General features: G+C 40.3%; 1 protein-coding gene across 4 annotated transcripts in view; it reads left to right on the forward strand.

Moving 5' to 3' along the window:
* Positions 1-18005, forward strand: part of LOC124124713 (ankyrin repeat, PH and SEC7 domain containing protein secG-like) — a 268855-nt gene extending 250850 nt beyond the window's left edge. For 3 of the 4 annotated variants that reach the window (XM_048383890.1, XM_048383891.1, XM_048383889.1), the window contains one exon: positions 10365-11879. In XM_048383890.1, the coding sequence (XP_048239847.1) occupies positions 10365-11419 (1055 nt within the window). In that variant the 3' untranslated portion in view covers positions 11420-11879. Of the gene's footprint in view, positions 1-10364; positions 11880-17261 lie in introns of those variants that run through there. The other variant, XM_048383892.1, reaches the window with a different exon arrangement.
* The last annotated feature ends 7080 nt before the right edge of the window (positions 18006-25085 follow it).

Here is a 25085-nt window from a genome sequence, read left to right on the forward strand (position 1 = left end):
CTGTCTGTACAATGCAGTCATTGTGGTAACGTTCTCCACGTTGACACTACACTCGCAGTCGACCGTCAGCATTCTGTAAATGAAAACAGGACTCATCAGAGAACAGCACTTCATGCCACTGCGGCAATCACCAATGACGATGCCTTTTGGCCCAACGCAGACGTTCATTTCGATGTCGATCAGTGAGTGTGGGTCCAACATATGGACGTCGAGCACGTAGCCCTGCTGAGCGGGGACGTCGACGTACGGTGTCAGCGCTGATCAACCCCGTCGGCCTTGTACGGTTGCTGCAGTCCTGGTAGCCGGAAGTCTACGATCCTGACGTGGTGTAGTTACACGACGTTGACTCGGACGTGGTCGATCTTTGGTGGTTCTTGTCTGCTGGTATCTGCTCAGTAGCCTGAGGACTGTTGAATGATGGCATTGAAACCGTTGTGCAACGACTCTACTTGACGTACCAACTTGAAGCATGCCCAAGGCACGTTCACTTTCCTCTGCTGTTAATCTTGGCATTTCTTGTGTCAGTACCCTTTACGTCTGCAGCAACAAGTGATGTGGCTTTTAAAGTCTGTCTTTTATAGCCCTATTCTGCATGCTTCCCGTGAAACAAAACATGATGTGCACGCAATTTGTTGAGTTTAGCTTCCTAAAATCTACACAAAATCTGCAAGATCCATCTTTCTTGGTAACTAAACAGACGGGAGCTGACCATCGACTATCACTATCCTTTATAATACCTTTCTCTAGCATCTTATCAACCTCTTCCTCAACTATCTGCTTCCTAGCTAAAGGTACCCTTCGAGCTGGCAACTTAATTGGGGTAACCCCATTTGTATTGATTTTGTGTGTAACCAGTTCTGTTTGACCCAAAGCTCCATCATCACCTACAAATATGTCCTGATATTCAAACACCAACTGAGCTAAATACTGCTTTTGGTCCACCGAAAGTTCATTGGAACAGTTATCCACCAATACTTTCAAATGAGGTGGTAAAACTTTGTGATCTTGATTTGACTCCATATCCTCTCCTCAATTGATCACTTTCTCAACAGCACCAACTGTACCTAGTACTGTTGAACTACTCAAGGTAATACCTTTGTTGCTGAGATTCAAGACCGATAAAACAACCTTTTCTTTGTGAGGCTGAACTAAACTTCTTGCCACAAAAAGGCGTTTACCACGTAAATGATCCGTCGGCTCAATCATTCCACACTCTGGAGTAAAATGACCATCTAGCTTGCATTCAATAAACTTTTCAGACCCTTCTGGAACAATCACTGTGTCTGCAATCCTAATTCGTGATAATCCGTCTATGCAACCTGAGTGTACCTTCTGATGTCTTGAGGACCTTACGTCTGATCCTAATTTCACCATCATATTTCTCAAGGAAATCCAAGGAAATCCAACTATACTACCCAAATGACCCAGGTCTGCAACAACAAACTCTTGTACAAATCGTGTACTACCAACTTCAAATTCAACTGTTGCACAACCATGAACATCTACTAAGCTACCGTTGGCAGTAAAGAAATCCTTATTAAACGTACCAATGAACCACGCAACAAATGGTCCCGCGAGCCGGATAATAGTTGAAAATGAGTGACACTCGACGAAGTAAGAGACAGCGTCGAATTCCTCAACATTTGCAGGACCATCTGCATAGTGTACCTGATCCAAGTGAACATATTCAGGATGATGTTAGGTCAGTGACTTCTGTAATTCCTTCCCGCTCATGTTTTTCTGATTTTTCATCTACAGCTTCCTCAAATTTGTCAGAAAAACAACAAGCTGAGATACAGAAAATTAAAGCAGCACAGAAATTACTTGAACTGAAAAAACAACACGAAGAAGAAATTCTTCATGATAAAATGAAAGATAAGCTTGATGAATGCTTGAGAGAAAAGCAGAGAATTCAATCATCACTGCAAAGACATCGTCAAATGAGGCAAGTAGAAGCCGAATTAGAAATGGCATCCGTTATTCATGGTATGGTTTCTGAAAATCATAAAGACATAAAGACAAAGGCATTTGTGTCTGAAGTGTCAAAGGTCACTGGTGCTACCAATATCACTGACAGTACCAGTGCCAGTGTTCCAGCTGGTGTGGTATCAAGTCTCAATGCCAATGCAAAGGAATTCAACTTACAATTTGGTGTGCCAATTTCTTCTCAGAATGTTGAATTTTCATTACCTGACATTACTTCATTGAACTTGAACTCAAATGTTACAGCTTCCAAAGTGTCAACTACGCCTGTTACCATGACATGTTTCAACATCTGAAACCTCAGGGACAGCCTCCTGTCCTAGTATGAAGACAACTGAGCCAAACACATCTGTGTTCACATTTGCAGAGCCAATCTCTGTAAAGTCGGAGGTAATATCATCTCACAATTCAAGTGGTGCCATTCCAAAGAAACCTCAGGTTATCATGTAACAGAAATATGAACATAAACCTGCAAAACCCAAACATGTGTCAAATGTCACATATCCCGGTCACATGTCTAGTCTAGACTTTCCAAATGTCTCACCCTACAAGCCAGTGATTTTACAATATGACCCAGTTGTGCCTCCATATCAGACAGGGATGTCTACATTTCATACATATCCAACATACACCAGTGGTATTAATCCAATGCCAAGCATTCCACAAATAATACCTCAATCAAATGTCATGCCACAAGCCTGTAGTTACTATCCACAACAACAACAGCCAATTGCTAATGCACCAAATTATGAACTACTTCTATCAGCATAAGGGGTGCCAAAACCAAGATTACCCATGTTTATCAGTGGTAAAGAGAAAGACTTTGCTGTTTTGCAGATGGCACTTGAAAGTCTCCTTGATATTCACCCACAGCTCAGTGAAAGGTATAAATATGGAGTGCTCCTGGACCGTTTAGAAGGTAAACCACTCACCCTCGCTACAAGTTTTCTCCGTCATCCCACACCTTACACCAAGGCTGTTGAAGCATTGAAGGAGAATTATGGGCAAGATCATAACCTAGCTAGAGGTGAGATCAATTGCATATTGACTCTCCCCACTATCAAACCTGGTGATTACGAAGCTTTTGACAACTTCGCTTTATCAATTCAGTCCCTTGTCGGATTGTTGACATTTGTAGATGGTAATGACTGTTATGAGCTGAAAACTGCCTCACATGTTGACACACTTCTTAAGAAGTTGCCAGGCTCCTTACGTGACAACTTTGTCGAGTACTGTTTGAATAAGGGGGTGATCAGTAATACCAAAAACTAAGATCTTGTATCCTTTTCACAGTGGTTGAATGTCAAGTCAAGGGCAAGAAGGATTGCAGCACATGCAGTTGCTGACAAGACAAACACCACTAAGTCACATTCAAAAACGAAACAAGCTACAGCTTTGCTCAACACACCCACCGGGTCCAAAACTCCGAGTACGTCTTACCAATCTTACTGTGCCTATTGTAACAGCAAGGATCATCACGTGAATGCATGCAAAAGTTTCCACAAGTTGGAAACAAGGGATGTACTTCAATGGATAAAGGACAAAAACAGGTGCATCCGTTGTGGCAGGAATCATAAAGAGCAAGACTGCAACCTTAAGAAACCATGCCGAGAGTGCAAAGGTCAACATCTAACCATACTTCATGCTGTCCATGAACTGAACAATATCACTGTGAAGAAGACAACTTCATTCTATCTAGACAATTCCAACAATGTGATGTTGAAAATTGTTCCTGTAACATTACATGGCAAATGTGACATTGGAACTTTTGCCTTGCTGGATGATGGCTCAATGCGAAGCATGATCTTGTCATCTGCGGTGAATGACCTTGAACTGTCAATAAAACCTGACTCCATATTGTTGACAACGATCCAAACTGAACCTTTTCCTTGTGATGGTCATAGAGTGAACCTCTCTATTTCATCCCCCTTTGATCCAGATACAAAGCATGAAATCAATAATGTGTTCACCTCTGAACAAACGAACCTGTCCAACTATACATATCCTGTCAAAGACATTCAGGAAATGTATCCACACCTACAGAACCTGCCTCTACAAGACATCAGTGATGCCAAGCCTCTAATCTTGATAGGATCAGATAATGCTGACTTGATATTGCCCTTGCGACCAGTCAGAGCTGGACCTACACACGACTAGGGTGGTCACTGCAGGGACCATGTGCCTTTGAACCTAACAGAAAGCAGCACTGCTTCCTGACTCGAACTTTACATGAACCTCAACTCCAGATCACTGATGATGTTGAGAGGCTATGGAAGATCGACATCTTGCCATACACCACAAAACAGGTGACTCGATCCAAGCTAGACCATTTTGCCTTCAAAACCCTTGAGGACAAAACCGTCAAAGTGACAGTGGATAGTGAAATCAACTTCGCCACTCCTCTTCTCAGAATACCTGACAAGACTGTACTCAAAACAGGTAAAGAGTCTGTGTTAGAGAACATGAGAAGAACTGAGAGAAGAATCAGCAAGCATCCTGACATAGCATCCATACACAATGAGAAAATCCAAGAACTTGTTGTCAAGGGATATGTCAAAGTGATAAGTGAAGAAGAAGTATCTTCAACACCAGAGTCCTGGTTTATCCCACATCATGTTATCGCACAACATGGTAAACACAGACTGGTATTCAATTGCTCATACGAATATCAGAAACTTTCACAGAACAAGCAGTTACTTCCAGGACCGACACTAGGTGCATCCTTACTCAGGGTGTTTTTGAGATTTCGCCAACATGTCATAGCTGTGTCAGGAGACATCAAAGCTATGTTTCATCAGATCTGATTGTTGCCTGAAGACAGAAACCTGCTTCGTTTCATTTGGAGGGAAATGGATACAGAGAGGGATGTCTCAATATATGAATGGCAAGTATTACCATTCGGTACAACTTGTTCACCATGTTGTGCCACATATGCAATTCAGAGACTGGGCACAGAAAACAAAGAGGAATATCCTGATGTGCACCAAGCAGTTCAAGATTCCTTCTATGTTGACAACTGTTTGTCTGGATTCCCTACAGTTTATAAGGCCAGGGAGTTCATCAGTAGACTACGTCATGTTATGAAGTCTGGTGGATTCAATATCCGACAGTGGATAAGCAATGATCCTGACGTTGTTAAGGACTTGCCCAGTGAAGCCAGATCTGAAACTTGTGAATTGTGGCTCATGAAAGGCAACACTGAACCACACGAAGGAACTCTTGGCCTTCAATGGCATGTGAAAAGGATCGTATCACTTACAAGAACAGACCCATTGCATATTCTACTCTGACACTGAATGTAGTATATAGGATACTAGCCAGTCAGTACGATCCTCTTGGATTCCTCACACCTTATCTAGCAAGAGCCAAAGTCATCGTTCAGCAACTGTGGCAACACAAACCTCAGTGGGGAGAACCACTTCCAGAATGTGAACTTCTCACAGAATGGCATCTGTGGGAATCTGAACTGAAACTTATGAACCAAGTCTCACTTCCAAGATGCATTGATCCACCTGAACCAGTCAATCAGAGACAGTTACATATTTTCTGTGATGCATCAGAAAAAGTATATGGTTCTGTCGCATACCTCAAGTCAGAGACCAATGATGGATCATCTCATGTCTCCTTTGTTGCAGCACAAAGCAGAGTGGCTCCTAAGAAAGCCCTCTCAATGCCCCACCTTGAACTGTTAGCTGCTCTAACAGGAGCCCTGCTTGCCAGCACACTCACCAGTGAAATGACCATTGACATTCACAAAGTGATCATGTGGAGTGACTCAACAACTGTCCTAGCATGGTTGACGTACCAATCATGTCGCTACAAAGTGTTTGTGGGAACTCGAGTAGCAGAAATTCAAACACTTACTGAATATCATGACTGGAGATATATCCGGCTGATGATATCACCAGAGGAAAGACACTGCAGGACTTGTGTGCAGAGACAAGATGGAGAAATGGCCCAGCAATTCTAAACCTTTCAGATACTGAATGGCCTCTCAGTGATGCAAAACCGAAACCTGAAACTGATCCCTGTAGTGTTGAACTAAAGAAAGCCTTCTGCAGTCGCATCACAGTTCAACCCAAAGCTGATACATCTCTACATCGATCATGGGAAAAACTCCTTGATGCCACAATCAGTACTATCGAGGATCCCGATGGGGCGGCAGCCATCAATGTTACTGATGTTGAGAAAGCTGAACTACAACTGTATCGCCAAGCTCAGGAAGAATGCTTTCCAGATGAAATGAAAGCATTATCCAAAGGTCTGAGAATAGCATCTAACAGCAGGCTCTCGCAACTCAGTCCAGAGTATGATAAAGACCATCACGTCATACGTGTTGGTGGTAGACTGAGAAGATGTGATGAACTGTCAATCGATGTAAAACATCCCATTGTGCTAGATCCAAATCATAATGTTACAAAGCTCCTCATAAAGAAATATGACTCTGACCTCCATCACTATGGTGCTGAAAGACTTTACGGTGAGATCAGAAGAAAATTCTGGATTCTTCGAGGCCGTGAAGCTGTTAAAAAACATCAGAGACAATGCCATGATTGTCAGAAATGGAGAGCAAATCCAGAGATCCCTTTGATGGCCGACCTACTAGAGGCTCGGCTAAGACTGTTCAAACCACCCTTCTATTCGACAGGAATAGATTGCTTTGGGCCAATGTATATAAAGATTGGCAGACGCAGAGAGAAAAGGTATGGAATCATCTTTAAATGCATGACAACCCGAGCCGTCCACATTGATATACTTGACAGTGTGGACACAGAGGCATTCCTAATGGCCCTTCGCAGATTCATCTCCAGGAGGGGTTGTCCCTTTGAACTGTTGTCAGACTGTGGCACAAACTTCAAAGGTGGTGAAAATGAATTGTGCAAAGCTTTTGAAGCTATGAACTCTGAACTGAAAGAAAAACTCGCAAAGAACCATATCCGATTCCAATTCAATCCGCCATTAGCCCCTCACTTTGGTGGATTGTGGGAACGTGAAATTAGATCAATCAGGTATGGCCTACGCAGTATACTAGTAACTGAATCTGTCAGTGAATCTGTCCTGAGAACTGTCATGACAGAAGTAGAATCTATCCTGAACTCCAAACCTCTGGGACACACCTCATCTGACATCTCCGATACCGATCATGTAACTCCATACACCTTGCTGATCGGGAGATCAGATCCAGCACTTTCTCAGGTTGTCTACCTGAATGAAGACAGACTAACAAAGAAACGATTTCGTCAAAGTCAAGTACTAGCTGATCACTTCTGGAGGAAATTCATTAAGGAGTACTTGCCAAATCTCCAGCCACGTGTGAAATGGACGGATGCACGGCGTAATGTACAAACTGATGATGTTGTGCTAATCATTGACCCTCTTCACACTCGCAGTGAGTGGAAGATTGGACAAGTGATAGAGACCTATGCAGGGTCCGACTGTAGAGTACGATCAGCAAAAGTGAAAACAAGTGACAATGAGATTCTCCGACCAGTGTCAAAATTGATCAAATTGCCAAAATATGACTGAATAAGACAATGTGCCTGAACCAGTTGATAATTAATGACATTTTGATATCCATTGATTCCATGTTTTGTTTCAAATGTGTTTCTTTCATGTTGAAGAAATCATGAACTTTGATTTAAATATACAGTGATAGCTGTTTATGTGTTTGGAGATATTTTACCTGGGCTTCAATTAATTAATGCTATTCATTGTTTTAGTATTAACCCAGTCTATATCCAATTTTTCTGAAATTCCACTTTTGTTAGATCCAAGGTGTCAGCCACCATGTGGAGCACATGTGTTGATCCTGATCCAAGTGAACCAGATTTTTGAGCCTTGTGAATTGACTTTGTGTACCAGACCCGACTTGTTTCAACTGTTATTAAACGTACCAATGAACCACGTAACAGTGACCAAATTATCTGGGTCTGTCGGAGTAAATTCATTCCGGGATAGCTGGGGGTCCAATTACTCATTTCTGTCACCAGAAGCCATGAGTGATTCGGAAAAGATATTCCAAACTTCGACAATAAAATAAACCACACACTTATTCTATATAACCAAGGTATGCCCTGACAGGATATTCCTGTACTGTACAGCTAAACTACCAAATATTGAACCTTTATATGAACCTACACAAATTTACAAAATCTGTTTGCTAAATTCACACCATAACAACCGGATCCTGGTCTCGGCACCAAATCTGTAATAGGCGCGCCTTGCCTGAGGCGGCCCAGTGACAGCAGAGTTCACTGGCTCCAGGGAGTGTTCTAGTTCGAATCCCACTGCTGACTCATGGCCCTTTGCGTTGTGTTTTATTTGATGTTAACTGTCTGGTTTAACTATGAGTCAGCTAACTGGTGACACTCCTGTGAGACTCTGTGGTTGGGTTCATGCATCCGGCGGTTGAAAAAGGTCAAAAAGATTTGTTGAAAATATAATGATTTTTAATACAACAAAAGAAAACTGATTAACAAAATATAAAATTAAGAAATGCAACAATCTTACGGAAGAAAGCTATCTATGCCTACCCTAAACCTACTTAATCCTAACCCTACTTCTCCCCCACGAAAACCCCCTTACACAAACTATATCAACAAATCTACCTACATCCTCATTTCTTCCCCAACCCAGCTACATCAAACCTATTCTATAACCTAACTAGTGAGACGTCTTGTTAAACAAGAGACTGTTACAAACTTTCCCCGCACCGGAGTGGACTTACGTGTCGGGGATTCCCGAGCTCTTAAGACACTGAACGCTGCAGTACCAGGTCCTTATATACCACTAGGCTGACCCTTGACCCGATTAAGGAAAACTCCTGTCGTACAGCCATTGGCCAGCAACCCTATCGCGACCAATCAGGGTGTTCCTACCATATTGTGCTTGGCCCATCATAGCTCATGGCGGAACATACAACATGTGGCTCGAGCACTCAAGCAGGAAAACACCCACCCCCAAACGACCAAAAGGAAACAATTTACGGCCAAAATGTGATTAATAAGAGAGATAATTGACTACAAGAAACTTAAACATCCAGACGTACTTATATCAAATTTATAGGATGTTTCTGATAGGTTCTAAAAATAGCCACCCAATGTCCCTTACTTATGTTAAATTACATGGTCTCCTACAAATGTACATACCCGTATCACCATCAATGTACATACCAGTATCACCATCAATGTACTTACCCGTATCACCATCAAAGTACATACCCGTATCACCATCAATGTACATACCCGTATCACCATCGATGTACATACCTGTATCACCATCAATGTACATAGCCAGTATCACCATCAGTGTACATACCTGTATCGCCATCAATATACATACCAGTATCACCATCAATGTTCATACCCGTATCACCATCAATGTACCTACCCGTATCACCATCAATGTACATAACTGTATTACCATCAAAGTACATACCCGTATCACCATTAATGTACATACCCGTATCACCATCAATGTACATACCAGTATCACCATCAGTGTACATACCCATATCACCATCAATGGTACATAGCCAGTATCACCATCAGTGTACATACCCGTATCACCATCAATGTACATAACCAGTATCACCATCAGTGTACATACCCGTATCACCATCAATGGTACATAGCCAGTATCACCATCAGTGTACATACCCGTATCACCATCAATGTACATAACCAGTATCACCATCAGTGTACATACCTGTATCACCAGCAATATACATACCCGTATCACCATCAATGTTCATACCCGTATCACCATCAATGTACCTACCCGTATCACCATCAATGTACATACCAGTATCACCATCAATGTACATAACTGTATTACCATCAAAGTACATACCCGTATCACCATTAATGTACATACCCGTATCACCATCAATGTACATACCAGTATCACCATCAGTGTACATACCCATATCACCATCAATGGTACATAGCCAGTATCACCATCAGTGTACATACCTGTATCACCATCAATGTACATAACCAGTATCACCATCAGTGTACATACCCGTATCACCATCAGTGTACATACCCGTATCACCATCAATGGTACATAGCCAGTATCACCATCAGTGTACATACCCGAATCACCATCAATGTACATAACCAGTATCACCATCAATGTACATACCCGTATCACCATCAGTGTACATAACCAGTATCACCATCAATGTGCATACCCGTATCACCATAATGTCATGTACATGTAGTGATGATGTATGGAAACTTCTGTTATTTTGTTTTGTATATTCTTTTTAACACTTACATTGATCTGATATTATATAATCTTCCAGAAATATTTCAGCATATTTAATGTAATGATGAAGTAATCCTATTATTTGACATTGTATTACTTGATTTTCATAGGTGTGGACGTTGAGTGTGAGGATGCGAGCGGTAACCAACCCTTACATCATAGCGTAGCTGCCAATCAAGTCGAAATGACCAAGTTTTTGCTGGAAGCCAATGCGAACCCAAATGTTATTGGATTATCTAGATGTTATCCTCTGCATATAGCATCCAAGGGCAACATGACAGAATGTATGGAGCACCTTGTTGAACACAAGGCAAAACTAGATGCAAGAGATTCTGCAGGACAAACTCCTTTGATTGTTGCCACACGTGAACGCTGCTTTTGCGCTGTGAAGTTTCTCCTTGCAAGAGGATGTAACATTGACTGTCAAGACAAGAGTGGACGTACTGCACTTCATTATGCCAGCCAAAATGGTTCAGGGGTAGACATACTGTTGGCAGCTGGTGCAAATACCAACATGTGTGATGTTAACAACTGCACTCCTCTACTACTTGCATCAACAGAAGGCTTCTCCCATGTAGTAAAACTGCTTTGTCATGCCAACTGTAACCCTAATATCGCCAATCACTCAGTAAACAAAACGCCTCTGCACATCCTATCCTTCAAAGGACACTCAGACTGCATCAATGACCTCCTGTTAGCTGGTGCTGATGTAAACTTTCTGGATAGTGAGTTTCGCACACCTCTGTGGTATGCTGTATCCAATTGGCGTCTGGAAGTAGTGAAGATGCTTCTGAAAGCCAACAGTCAGGTAGATACTTATCAGTGCCACAATGATATCCCAGAAGATGCCTGTCCAGTTCGACTTGCAATAACTAAAGGCAACTCTGCTGTCCTTAAAATGTTCATTGTCTCAGGATTTGATACATGCCATCTCCGAGAGAATATGCATTCAACGTCAGATTTGCCTGTTGATCTGGTGACTGAGCTTTGTATTTGGCTGCATAATGCACACCAAGCCATGACACTGAAACAGTTATGCAGGCGTTGGATCAGACACCATCAAGGAATACAACTTTTTCGTGACCTCAGTTTGATGCCCATACCACAAGGCCTTCGTGACTTTCTACTTTTGAAGGAACTAGATGACATACATCCAAAGCAATAGCTTTTGTCTACACACCTTTCCTAATGCAGTTGAACCTTGTGGTCAAACTTGGATGTGTCAAATTCCCAGTTGTGTTGAATTCATTTTGGAGTCCCAAGTATCGAAATTAAGCAAAAACCCCCTGATGACTCAATCAGTTTAAGATAAAATATAATCTCTCATAAAAGCTGGGTTTTTTTTCTTCTGAAATTCTTTTTATTGGTTGTTTAGAACCCCAGATAACTCCAACAGATTTCCAGGTTCCCACAAGTTACACATACGAGGTTCAACTGCATGTGAGTCATTCTCAGATTGGAGTAAAATTCATGGTTAATTTCAAAACTGTTCATTGGATATATAGTGAGTCAAATTAAAAACTTCTCATTTTTTAAAGTAATCCCATCTATGATATACAATGGACAAATGTATCAGAGAAGGTAATTTTTAATCATTAATGTCCAAAGAAGGATTTTAATTAACGGTGGTAACCATAATTTGTTCCAAGCACCTACGGTATTCGGTAGTAACATCAACAGTTTAAATCATAAGTCCCAAGCACGAGAATCTGAAGGCACACAAGTTCAGTAGCGTGTATGGCCACCATGTGCGTTGACAACTGCCCCACAACGCCTCCGCATGGACCTTGTGATGCTTGTGAACACATGATTGGGAAGACGACGCCATTGTTGCTGCAAAATGGTGCCAAGATCTTGCAAATTCTGTGGTTGGTTCTGGAGAGTGCGCAGACTTCTGCCAAGAGCATCCCAGACGTGTTCGATGGGATTGAGGTCGGGAGACCTTGACGGCCTGTCCATGACGTTGACTCCCGCATTTTGAAGAAAATTCGTTGTCAAAATTGCTGTGTGGGGTCTGGCATTGTCGTATTGGAAGATCAAACCGGGTCCAAGGCAGAAGTTCTGGTGCTCTTTGTGTTGGTGGTTCCAAATCCATCATTATATTGTTTACAAAAGCATCAAAATCATCGAAGTTCAACTAACATTGGTCTATGACCCTTCACTTTATTCAAAATCTACATTATCTCAGAAAGATTGTGTCTAATATACCGTATATGTCTCTTTTGTAATCTAAACAGTCAGACGAATGGGGCATCATCAGAAAAGAACAAACAAACAAACAAACCTCGCCAAATTTGGTCATAATGAAGCGCACGTAAAATGGGCAAAATTTGATGAATGGTCACTCCCGCATTCTGAAGGAAATTCCTTGTCAAAATTGCTGTGTGGGGTCTGGCATTGTTGTGTTGGAAGATCAAACCGGGTCCATGTGCTGCCATAAAAGGTAGAAGTTCTGGTGCCAGTACCTGGTCGCAGTAAGCAGCAGCGTTGAAGTTGCCACGGATGACAAGAAGCCTGGAACGTGCATTGCCACAGAAAGCACCCCACACCATGACACTTCCGCCTCGAAATCTGTCAACTTCCTGTACACAACACTGGGCGTAACGTTCATGACAGCACCTCCACAACCTCGCCCTACCATCAGCAAATCGAAGATTAAATCCGGATTCATCACTGAAGACGACTTGATTTCAATTCCTCTGAGTCAATTGTAAGTGTCGCTGTGCCCACAATTGACGTTGACGTCTGTGTAATTGAGTCAGAATCGGCCTGCAGTATGGCCGTCGTGCTTGAAGGTGAGCAGTTCTCAGACGGTTTCGAACAGTTTGCGCACTCAGTCTACCCCTAAACAGTTCATTTCTGGTTGATGTAGCCGTCAAAAATCGGTTACAGAGGTGACGTAAGACAATCTGACGATTCTCATGCGACGTCACACATGGTCGACCTGGCCGAGGGCGATCAGCGGTGGTACCCGTTTGCTGTAGACGCGTCTGTAAATCATAAACAGTCCGTCGACTACAACCCATCGTCCTTGCGACTTCAGCTATGGACGTTCCTGTATGCAACATGCCGATGGCACGTTCATGTTGCACATTTGAAAGGCGTGGCATGACAAATGGCCGTAAAGACTTTGTTTTCTTGTGTTTTTCTTATTCTGTTAATGACTGCTAACAAGTATGGCTGAAAACACGTGCGGCATTATGGCCACGTGACCAGTTGCACGTGAAAAAACACTTTTGCCACTATAGTGCTGTGCACATGATTTTGATCGATTCACCTGCACAAAAACGGGTGCTATCTGAAGACAATACGTGGCCATTACTGTTTAAATACACAATAAGGGCCCACAATGATAACTGGTCAAAATGTTAAAATTTTAGGATTGTGAAGTTTTTGATTTGGTTCAGTATATTTGATTATTTCATAGAAAAAACTTAATTCTGACAGAAAATGTAAATTGGCATATTGAACTTTACTTATTTCCTGCATCTCACTGCTCAATGAGTTAAATAATTTGGTGAAATTGTTTGTTCCCACTGGTTCCCTCTTTTTCCATTCAGCTGCTATTTTTGTTGTGACAATTTGTATATCATATGATATTTCTGTCAGTGCACATGAAATGTCAAAATTTGTTTGAGACAGGAAGGAGGGAGGGGAAGAGTTTGAAAATTGGTGCCGTAAATTACTTATTTACAATTATAACCCTTGCTCCATGCTTTTCAACTTACTGCAAAGTTTGTTAGAAACTTCTGACTTTACATGAATGAAACTTTGCATGCTTTTCTATGAGATACTTGTCAAGACTGTTTTCGAGAATCACATAAATTATTTTTTTCCAGAGTTACATCCCTTGCTACATGTTTTAAGATTTTAAGCATACACAGTTACGACCATGTGATTTTACCAAGTGCCTGCAATGGGAATCTGCAATTATGTACAATGGGAAGTTTTCTCAGAAGCCACTGAGGTCAGCTTATCTAAGTGATACTTAGTAATCATTTTCACTCTATCGAGTATTCAGGAAAACAAAAATAACTGCTTTAGTTCCTTTAAAACTGGGTAAAAGACTATATTTTAAAGATATTTTGATGAAACAAATCACATGTTGACTGAAAATAGTAACAGAGTGGACAGAAATTGCAATGGAGGGAATATGTCAGTAATAATTATGAAATTTTTATGTAAAACGTCAAATGAGAATGACAAAAGTTATGATTGGTTATTATCTTCATTACCACGATTAACTGGTCATAAACTGTTGTGAATTATGAGTAAGTATATATTGTAGGTGATATTAGTGATAGAGTGGACATAGATGTATACAGATGCACGATTGAAAATGAAAAGTTTGTCTGCAAGAGATCAATCTTTTTTCATATAAAATTCAACTCGGGTCAGCATTCAATGATATGTAAACAATGACCTTTTTCTTTTGTACATTGGCCATGGCTTTGAATGCTGCTGGGATGGAATGTACCACAGAGGAGATCCAGACATTCAACAGTAACACTGTCCTTAAAGCTGAGTACTTGGAAAAAGGCATAGAGGTTAGCTAACAAGGCTAGGAGAGGGGAATCAGAACAATCAGTTTCCTCAGTCCTAGAGGTTGGCCACAGCAAATGAAAATTTGAAAGAAACATAAGACTGCAAAAAGGAAAGGAGAAATGGCTGCCTCTGTTGTTCACTCCATGAAGTTGTTCACTCCCTGTCAGCACTGTCACAGCCTTTGATACCTTCCACCTTCAGGTGGTTAGAGGGTATGATAAATCGTTCTTCTAATATGTACTGTACTCACATGTTATCAGTGCCAATAGACCGATCCAGCCCCGACCGATAAGCCCCGCCTACAAGGTGCCGTCCTCGTTTTAGGCATTAGGGTGGACAATGAGTCATTTGTCCGATGTTATGGGGTATCAATCAATGAGGAAGGCACCATGGCTGAAAGTTAGGAGCGTGCACTACTTCGAAGCACTCATGTCAGGCACAGCATAATATATTGTCAATATATAGCATGTCAATGATATATCATTCATCTGAGGGCGGGGTAACTAAATTTTGTTTTTACAATCATTAACAAGAATATAATGATAGTTAAAGAGAAGGTATCACATATTGTCTGATTATTCTGCTGCAGAATTTTCAAGTCCTTTGAAGTGAAGATTAGGATTACACATCATTAGGAATAATTCTAATAATGCTGCCTCTATTACATCAGAATTACTTCCTTCCACCTCCCCTATCATCTGTCTCTAGTGATGGAAGTTTGGAAAGAAGTGGGGATTTTCCCGCCTTTACACTTGGAAGAGATAGTCCTTGTTGCTATTAGGGATGCAACTAATATGCAGTTGACAGTAAATGTTGAAAATCTGAAAGTTTGGTTTTTGTGCGATTGCAGCCAAAATATAGGATTATGGCAGTGATGTAATAGAGGTAGTATTCTAAAAATTATTTACAATGATAACTGTTTTGATATTTCTGTACATATTTTGTTATTAGAACAAAAGAGCAGTGAGATTGTCACATTATCTTTCTACACCATTAGTTTTATTTATTCACAATTACATTAGACTGAGAGTATGAAGATGATTAATTTGACATAAACTCTCTATTGTTGGTAATGAAGAGAATACAAAAATCTCTAATTCACAGACATTTTCCCCTATAACACGATATTTGCAGGCTAGTTGGTTTCTCCGAGTTCATTAACATGGCCTTTCCACACTTTACTGAGTATTACTGCAATTTTTGTCTTGACTTTCCCCCACAAAATGCAAAATGTCCATTATAACGAAGTTGACAAGATATATGTAACATCTCTAATTGTCTGGTTTAAGAAAATAATGTGTTTTTGCACCTTAAAGTCCACTATGTTTCTTATTCATTAAAAGGGAAATAAAGATAGTTCCTGATAACTTTTCATCAATCACAATTTGCCTCGTCAAAATATACTCTAATCCCATTATGACTCATAAATAAATCACCTATGCCTTACAAACACCACAGTGACTACTAGTTACTGTTTTAAAGATACAGCTTTTTGAGTGTGCCATTTTATGTATATACAATCCCCTTATGTCATGCATGTGATTTTTGGAAATAAATAAAATATAATACCTATTCATGTACATGTACTACAAAGCACAGTTTGTCCATATTTTCCAATTAAAACAATAGTTTTTTTGTGACGGCTTTGGGCTAGTAAACATGATGTGTGTCAAGTTTTCAAGTGTTTCAGACCCATTAGTTTGTCTAGACAGTGATTAATTTAAGGCATGATATATAAACTTGCAGTTGGGATATGACTGCAAAAAGATTGATAAAATGTCCTGAAAGTTGCGGTACATTTACTACATTATTACATAAGTATCTCTCACACCTATTCAGTGAGCTTCAGAATGGACAAGAGTGCAATTCCACTGAGTAAAGTTTGTCAAAATAGTGGGAAATCCTAGCATTGACAAACAGAACATTTTTTGGTGTTAATCAAATCCTTATGGTTCAAGGAGTGTGAGGATGTACTAGTGGTATGCAAAACAGAGAAAAGCATTTAACTTTGTTTAGACATTTCCTTTCCAACCCAATACAGTGATGGCCTAACCTAACAGTGACCACCAGTAGTACCACCCTTACAAGAGAAGATATCTTAAAAATATTCTTTCAAGGTGTTTCTCTGAAACAGGATTTATCTGCAATTTTAGCATCTCCAGAGGGCTTTCGCAATGGTTCTAAACATTCTTCAGAAGAAATTTAATAACATGTTTCTTGTCTTTGAATGTCCTTTAGAAGTGATAAACATAAGGAAAAGTATTTATGGATGTCAACTTCTTTATTATGAGGAACACAACGTTTCAGAGTACATGTATATACTTAACTTCTCATAATAAAGAAGTTGACATCCATAAATTCTCTTCCTTAACATGTTTCTTCATATGCTTTGACACCACAACCTTTCTGAATATATTTTTGTAATGACATAGGTTTTAGAACCAGCTGAAACTTACTTGCAGGATCTGGACCAGCTCCTCTTGCGACTGAAAGATCACTTCCACTGTGGATGGAGAACCCCACTTCAGTTGCAGGATGCAACTGGTCACCTTCTCAATTGAACTGATTAGAACTTCAAAACAAGTACACATGGACTATTCACATGGAAATAAGTATCGCAACAATCATATATTTATACCCTCATTTGTACTTTGATATTGATATCTTTATTATCCCTGTTTGAAGTATTATATTGACCTTTTCTGCTCACCGCACAATATGTTCAGGCCTGGCATGTGCGATGATTTCAGGGCTGCAGCATGTGAAAATTGGTGGTAAAAATCAGCTTTGAAGGTACGGTCATTACATTTTTATAAGTTGAAAAAGCAATTGATTTCTGTGTTGATAATTCAAGACTGGGGCTCCTCAAACGACGTCATCAGAAAGAGGGCAAGTTATTGGAATGAGGAATTAGCTGGTTGGTCAAGAACACCAGCAAACGAATGAAGCCAAGGACTGATAGCATTCAGGGCGACCTCATGTGACAACTCAAAGGGAAGATGCAGATGTCATCTGTTCACATCAAGTAGTGTGTTTAAACGACTGAGGTGACCCCATCGTCTCCTGTCTGACAAAATGGTGCTAAATCAGGTCAAATCAGACAGATATGATTTGTTTGTTTATTGTTTGACAGGGCACTCCGCAATATTCTAGCTATATGACTGCTGTCTGTAAATAATCAAGTCTGGTCCAGACAATCCAGTTGTAGTAAAAGGCGACTAATGAGATCGGGTGGTCAGGCTCTCTGACTTGATTTGTGCACGTCATCGATCCCAATTGCGTGGATCGATGCTCATGATATCAATCACTGGATTGGCTTTTTCAGACTTGATTATTTACAGACGGCAGTCATAAGCTGAAATATTGGTGAGTGCGGCATTAAACAACAAACCAACCAACCAACAGACAATCCAGTGATTGACATCATGAGCATTGATCCACGCAATTGGGATACAATGACATGCATCTACCAAGTTTGGGAGCCTGACCCCCCCAACCCGTTGGTCGCCTTTTATGGCAAACATTTGTTGCTGAAGACCTATTCTAACCCGGATTTTCACTGTTAAAACATGATCATAAGGTTGCATGCCTGGCATGGTGTCTAGCACGACGTCACATCATCAGGAGGCAGTATCAATACTTCCCTGGGCATTATCGTGAATCAGAAAAGTCTTGCAAATTGTACCAAGTCTTACACCAAGAATGGGACAGATTATCTCGGGGTCACATTAAAGCTCTGGTACAGTCAATGAGGAGGAGGGATCATGAAATTATCATGGTCAGTAAGAATGGGTATAAAGACATGTGCGTAAACGGGATTCCATATGCACTGTTTAGCATCGTGCTGACAACAACCACCAAAAAAACAACAAAATTATGCAATTATTCAACATTACGAAATGCCACACTTGTCCGAAAATGAGCGTCTGCGAGCCATTGGTATGCTTGAAGCAGGATTGAGTCAACGTGATGTTGCAAGACAATTTAAGACAGACAGACAGACAGACACATTTATTCGGTACTTCAGGCCACCGACCCATAATACAATGGAAATATACTGTATATATATTTGCATGCTGAGTAGATTTAAAAAATGATTTACCGTTCAACATGTTCATGTTCGAATGTTCATGACTTAGAAGAGAAATTTACCTAAGCTTTTTTATAATTTGTTCGTTTACAGCTGACATAAGTCTTATAAAATTCTCAATAGAGGGAGAGGTAACGAGACGCTTGGGAAAAGAGTTTCTTCTTTCTCTAGAATACTGGTCACAAATCATAAGAACATGGAATTCATCTCCAACATGGTTATGTCCCTTCGAAAAACAGAAAGTGTAGACATGTTCATTATATGGGATGTTGTTGTGACGCCCCAGTTCAACAGCAAGTCTGAAATTATTACACCGGAACATATAATAATATATATATAATATACTGAGAGGCAATGAAAACGCAATCAGCATTCTTTATCATAGAATAGTAACAGAGGAGAAAACAAAGTGATTAGTTATTGAAAAATGTTACTTAGCGTGATAATTGTCATCTGTCGTCGTGTGTACAGACATGTTTGGTTGTGTGCACACCATCCTGAACAAAACGCCAAAACACATCTTCAGCTTGCAGTCCGAAATGCACGTGCACGACATGAATTTTGAATTGCATGCAAACAGTACACATTGCTCCCCTATAAAATCACATCATGATTTGAAACTGGTGTCCATATGCACCATGCCACGGTTAAACCAAGATCAGTGACACAAGGCCATTGGAATGCTGCGAGCTGGCACTCCACAGACTGACGTTGCACAACACTTTAATGTCCATCCATCAACTGTCAGTCGTCTCAGAAGGCGCTACCAAGTCACAGGCAGGGTGGAGGATCGGCCACGCCCAGGCGTTCAACGGGTGACAACAGGACGTCAGGATCGCTATATTGTCATGCAACACCTCCGACGTCGATTTCAGAAAGCTGTACAGACTGCTAACAACACTATCGGAAGCAGAGGAAGATCCATCAGCAGTCGAAATGTGCGTCGACGTCTTGCTGCAGCAGGGATACGGTCACGTCGACCGTACCAAGGTCAGATCTTAACACATAATCACAGACTTCAACGACAGCGATGGGCTGCAGCAGGTGGTTTTCTGGGCAACGTCGGTTGGAGGAATGTTGTTTTCTCTGATGAGTCTCGCTTTAACGTCTCTTTCCCAGATGGACGGCTCCGTGTGTACCGACGTCAAGGTGAACGTTATGTGCGACCTTGTGTTATTGAACGAGATCGCTTTGGAAGTGGAGGAGTAATGGTTTGGGGAGCCATACATGCTATGTTTAAATCACAGCTTGTTATTGTGCAAGGTAACTTGACGGCACGACGTTACGTGGATACTGTTCTACAGCCTGTTCTTCGGCTAGTGTTTCAGCATGACAATGCTAGGCCCCATACTGCCATCCTGACACGGAATTTTATTCAGAGAAACAACGTGGAGGTCATGCAGTGGCCCTCAAGGTCACCAGACATGAAACCAATTGAGCACCTGTGGGACGAACTTGGTAGGCGTGTGAGACGACAGCAGATTCCGCCACGCAATGTTGCTGAGCTCACTCAGGCATTGCAGTATCACTGGAACGCAATCCCGGCTCATTTCATCCGTCGTTTATGTGATTCCATGCCAAGGCGTTTGCAAGCTTGTGTTCGTGCTCAAGGTGGACACACCAGATACTGAGGGTCTGTTCAATCTCTCTCCTGTAAATGGGGTTGGAACTGATGATATGGGACACTGCTTTATGCAGAATTTCTCTATCGTGATCAATCTTTGCTAATATACTTAATACATGCTTTGAAATTTTCTTATGTAAATAAAATTCACGTTTGATAATTGGATTGCGTTTTCATTGCCTCTCAGTATATATGATTCCACATTTAGTAATGACTTGAACTGTGAGTAGTAATTACATTTCGGAAAAGTGCCAATGTTGAGTGAGGCAGTCGTAAAATCTTCGTTTAAAATCTGTCATGAAATGTTGAATATTACCAATGTCTTGGCTTAGCCAAACAAAACCGAATCCAAACTGGAATAAAATCATTCTAATATGTGATGCCCATGTAATTTACCATTATCATCAAGAGATTTTAGTATATAATAAGCTTGGATGGGTAGCCTGTGTTGTTCTATCTGAATTAATCTGCACCAGTACTTGACTGCTCTTGACATGTAGTTATACTGTAGGGGGGATCCTACCATAGTCTCCTAGAACCATGTTGTTATTGGTGAACTTATTTACTTTCAAAAAGGATTTGCAGAATCTATTATGGACACTCTCAATAATGTTACAGTAGCTGGTTCTCCAGATCCCTGATCCACAACATAGGATTGGTGAAATATTAAAAAGATCATGGTGATTAATGTATCCAAATTGTTTTTGATAATTATATATTGATAGAAGTGCTTTCCTTGCCTGGGCTGCTAGACATGCTTGGGCCTTGGTCCAAGATAACTTTGGTGAGATAATAATTCCTAAATATCTGTACATGTTGACAGCTTCTATCTGTTGACCATTCAAAAATCACTTTTCATAACTGCGAAACGGACCTCCATTCCGAAATACTATTATTTTAGTCTTATTCAGATTAACTTTCATGCCAGTATCATTACAGAATTTCTCCAGGGTCTTTATTTTCCTTTGAAGCTGTAAAGCAGTATCAGAAACGTCAAAAGACAATAAAACCTTCCATTTCTCTTTGATAAATATTTGTTGACCATAGCTTGTAGTGTAAATATTTGGTCAATAGTGGTATAATTTTTTCGGAAGCAAGCTTGAAATTCAGATATAATATTGTTGTTATCACACCAATATTAAAGTCTGTTGTTAACTACTGTACATGTTGTAAGAACTTTACACAAAGAATTTATCAAGGAAATGCCTCTGTAATTATTTGGGTCTGAGAAGCTGCCTGATTTGTGTAGGGGACAAATAATACTCTTGCCCCAGCTACTAGGAAATATACCACTGTCTTAAAGTTTATTGAATAGTTTTGTTAATAATTGTGAGATATAGTTCTTAGTTGCTTTAAAGAATTCGTTAACTATGTCATCTGGGCCAAGAGATTTGCTTGTTTTGAGCAATTTCAAACTTGCATTAATTTCCTCTTGTGTAAAAGGGTAATTTAATTCACATAAATAGCCACTGTCATCTGCATCTGTGTACTCCCATATTGGGTCACTGTAATCATAGCTACAGTCAGAACTACAGTTCAACAGGTAATTAAAATGTTCAAACCACTGATCTACTGTTATGTTGAAAGGATTCTTATGATCTACTCTGCAGGATTTTAACACTTTCCAAAAAGATTTTGAATCATGTCTGGATGCACTAAGAATTTCCCTCTGTTTATTGCAATAATCTTCCTTTTTCAAATAAAATGTTTCTTTAAATTTCTTTTTACATTCTATATATATAGCAATATCCTGTCCATATTTCCTATGGAGCCTTAGAGCTGTATACACCGAGTCAAATTAAAAACTTCACATTTTTAAAAGTAATCCCATCTATGATATAGAACGGACAAATGTATCAGAGAAGGTAATTTTTAATCATTAATGTCCAAAGGAGGATTTTAATTAACGGTGGTAACCATAATTTGTTCCAAGCACCTACGGTATTCGGTAGTAACATCAACAGTTTAAATCATAAGTCCCAAGAACAAGAATATGATGGCACGCAAGTTCAGTAGCGTGTATGGCCACCATGTGCGTTGACAACTGCCCCACAACGCCTCCGCATGGACCTTGTGATGCTTGTGAACACATGATTGGGAAGACGACGCCATTGTTGCTGCAAAATGGTGCCAAGATCTTGCAAATTCTGTGGTTGGTTCTGGAGAGTGCGCAGACTTCTGCCAAGAGCATCCCAGACGTGTTCGATGGGATTGAGGTCGGGAGACCTTGACGGCCTGTCCATGACGTTGACTCCCGCATTTTGAAGAAAATTCGTTGTCAAAATTGCTGTGTGGGGTCTGGCATTGTCGTATTGGAAGATCAAACCGGGTCCAAGGCAGAAGTTCTGGTGCTCTTTGTGTTGGTGGTTCCAAATCCATCATTATATTGTTTACAAAAGCATCAAAATCATCGAAGTTCAACTAACATTGGTCTATGACCCTTCACTTTATTCAAAATCTACATTATCTCAGAAAGATTGTGTCTAATATACCGTATATGTCTCTTTTGTAATCTAAACAGTCAGACGAATGGGGCACGTAAAATGGGCAAAATTTGATGAATGGTCACATTTAAAAAAACGGTTGTTCGACCAAGTCATAGTTGATACCGATCAAATACCTTCAGCTAAATTATTATCTACTGTGTTTGCTATCATGTGATGGTAAATAGGGCTTTCTGTTTCATTCTGACAAATATTTATGAAAATTGGAAAATAAAATGCATTAAATAACACATTATATCACCTTGGCCTTGAAAAGAGTGATTGATTTGTAGTAACAGAAATTATGAGCCATTACTGATTAGTTTGAAAACAACGTTAGAGTTGTACCTCATCAAACAATATTGTAGTGGCCATTTTAGTGAGTCCCCCGTCTGAAACATATTGTGCTCATGTTGCAATGGAAACAGCGCATTATATATGTTACATACCTATTCCGTACGACCACAACCATACTTCTCGTCAAGGAAAGACATGTAACTACAAGGAAATATAGGTTGTGTGCCTTCAGTTGGGGTTGCTCTTATTTCTATAGGCCTTTTGAAGACAAGCATGGGTTGCTGACGATCAATTCTAACCCGGACCTTAACGGGCATTAAAGGGTATTTAGGTTCCAAAAGGAGAGTAAAGAAACTGAACGTTGACTGAGAAGCGATCTATTTATTAGAACAACATGTTCCCGTAAGAAGCAGGGATTAAAGGATATTAATGATCCAGAAATGAGAAGTAGCGCCAAAAGGAGATTAAAGCAAATGAAAGGAAGTAGAGTTTAAAGGATATGAAAGTAAGATGACAACACTATATCACCACACTCGGATTAGAACATAATATTATTAGCTTTGTTATTAAAGTTCGCAAAACTCATCTATAAAAAGTATAAGTATATTATAAATTTGTCAAGCATTTTTCATCAACCTTTGGCGCACTTTATTATAAAGTTCACCCCATCAGAAAAAGAGCACCCAATGTAACACTGCTAAAGTATCGACCACCGAACAAACTCATGTTAAAATTACCCCATCTGAAGTAAATGTGGCTAACTTTATCACCCAATTGAAGACTGCAGATAGACAGCGTCTACGGCAACTGCCAAGCAAAAGGACATACGACTAACATGTCCCAACACAAGCTAAATCAGCCACAACCAACCCCATCCTGCAACTATTACCCATACTCCCACGCCCGACAATACACAGAGCACTATATCTAGGAGACAAATTTCAACAAGTAAGGATAGGATTAATTGATGAACAACTTCTTTATTACAATTAAGAGCGACGTTTCGGTGTAGATTCTAACACCGTTATCAAGCAAGTGAACGGTGTTAGAACCTACACCGAAACGTCGCTTATAATTGTAATAAAGAAGTTGTTCATCCATATATCCTATCCTTACTTAGTACTCCAACTTCTAAATGCCTATCTAAGAAAGGTCAACAAACAAAAAAAGCCCATGTGCACACACCAACCATCACACCTCGTAAACTTAACAACGAACGAATTGAATTAATTAAAACTGCCATTCTCATCAAAACTCTCACTGCAAAAAAAACCTCAAGCTTAAATAGTTTGAAACAATTTACCCACCCCAAATCTAGAAGTCCTGGCAATTAGTAGTAATTAGTAAATTACCAAATGACCTCTAAATGACCCAGGAACGAGCTCGACTGGCCACAAGGTAGCAAGTAAAAGACTTAATTTTAGCTGGAACCTGGGAGACGGAGAAATCGTGAAGAAGCTCGATTGGTTTGTAGTTATGATTACTAGGCGATTACAGAATCTCTAAAAACTCAACATCCGTCTGAAATTCTCTCGGGGTCCCCGAAATACTATTGAATAACCAATGCTGACGAGTAACACAATGGAATAACCAATGCTTACGAGGAACACTATGGGATTACCGATGCTGATGAGAAACACCGTGGATTAACCAATGCTGACGAGAAACACCATGGAATAACCAATGCTGACGAAGAACACTTTGGAGTAACCAATGCTGACGAAAAACACTAGGGAGTAACCAATGCTGACGAAAAACACTATGGAATAACCGATGCTGGCGAGAAACACTA

Source organism: Haliotis rufescens, unplaced genomic scaffold, assembly GCF_023055435.1.
Source record: "Haliotis rufescens isolate VD_foot unplaced genomic scaffold, xgHalRufe1.0.p SCAF_5, whole genome shotgun sequence".
NCBI lineage: Eukaryota > Metazoa > Mollusca > Gastropoda > Lepetellida > Haliotidae > Haliotis > Haliotis rufescens.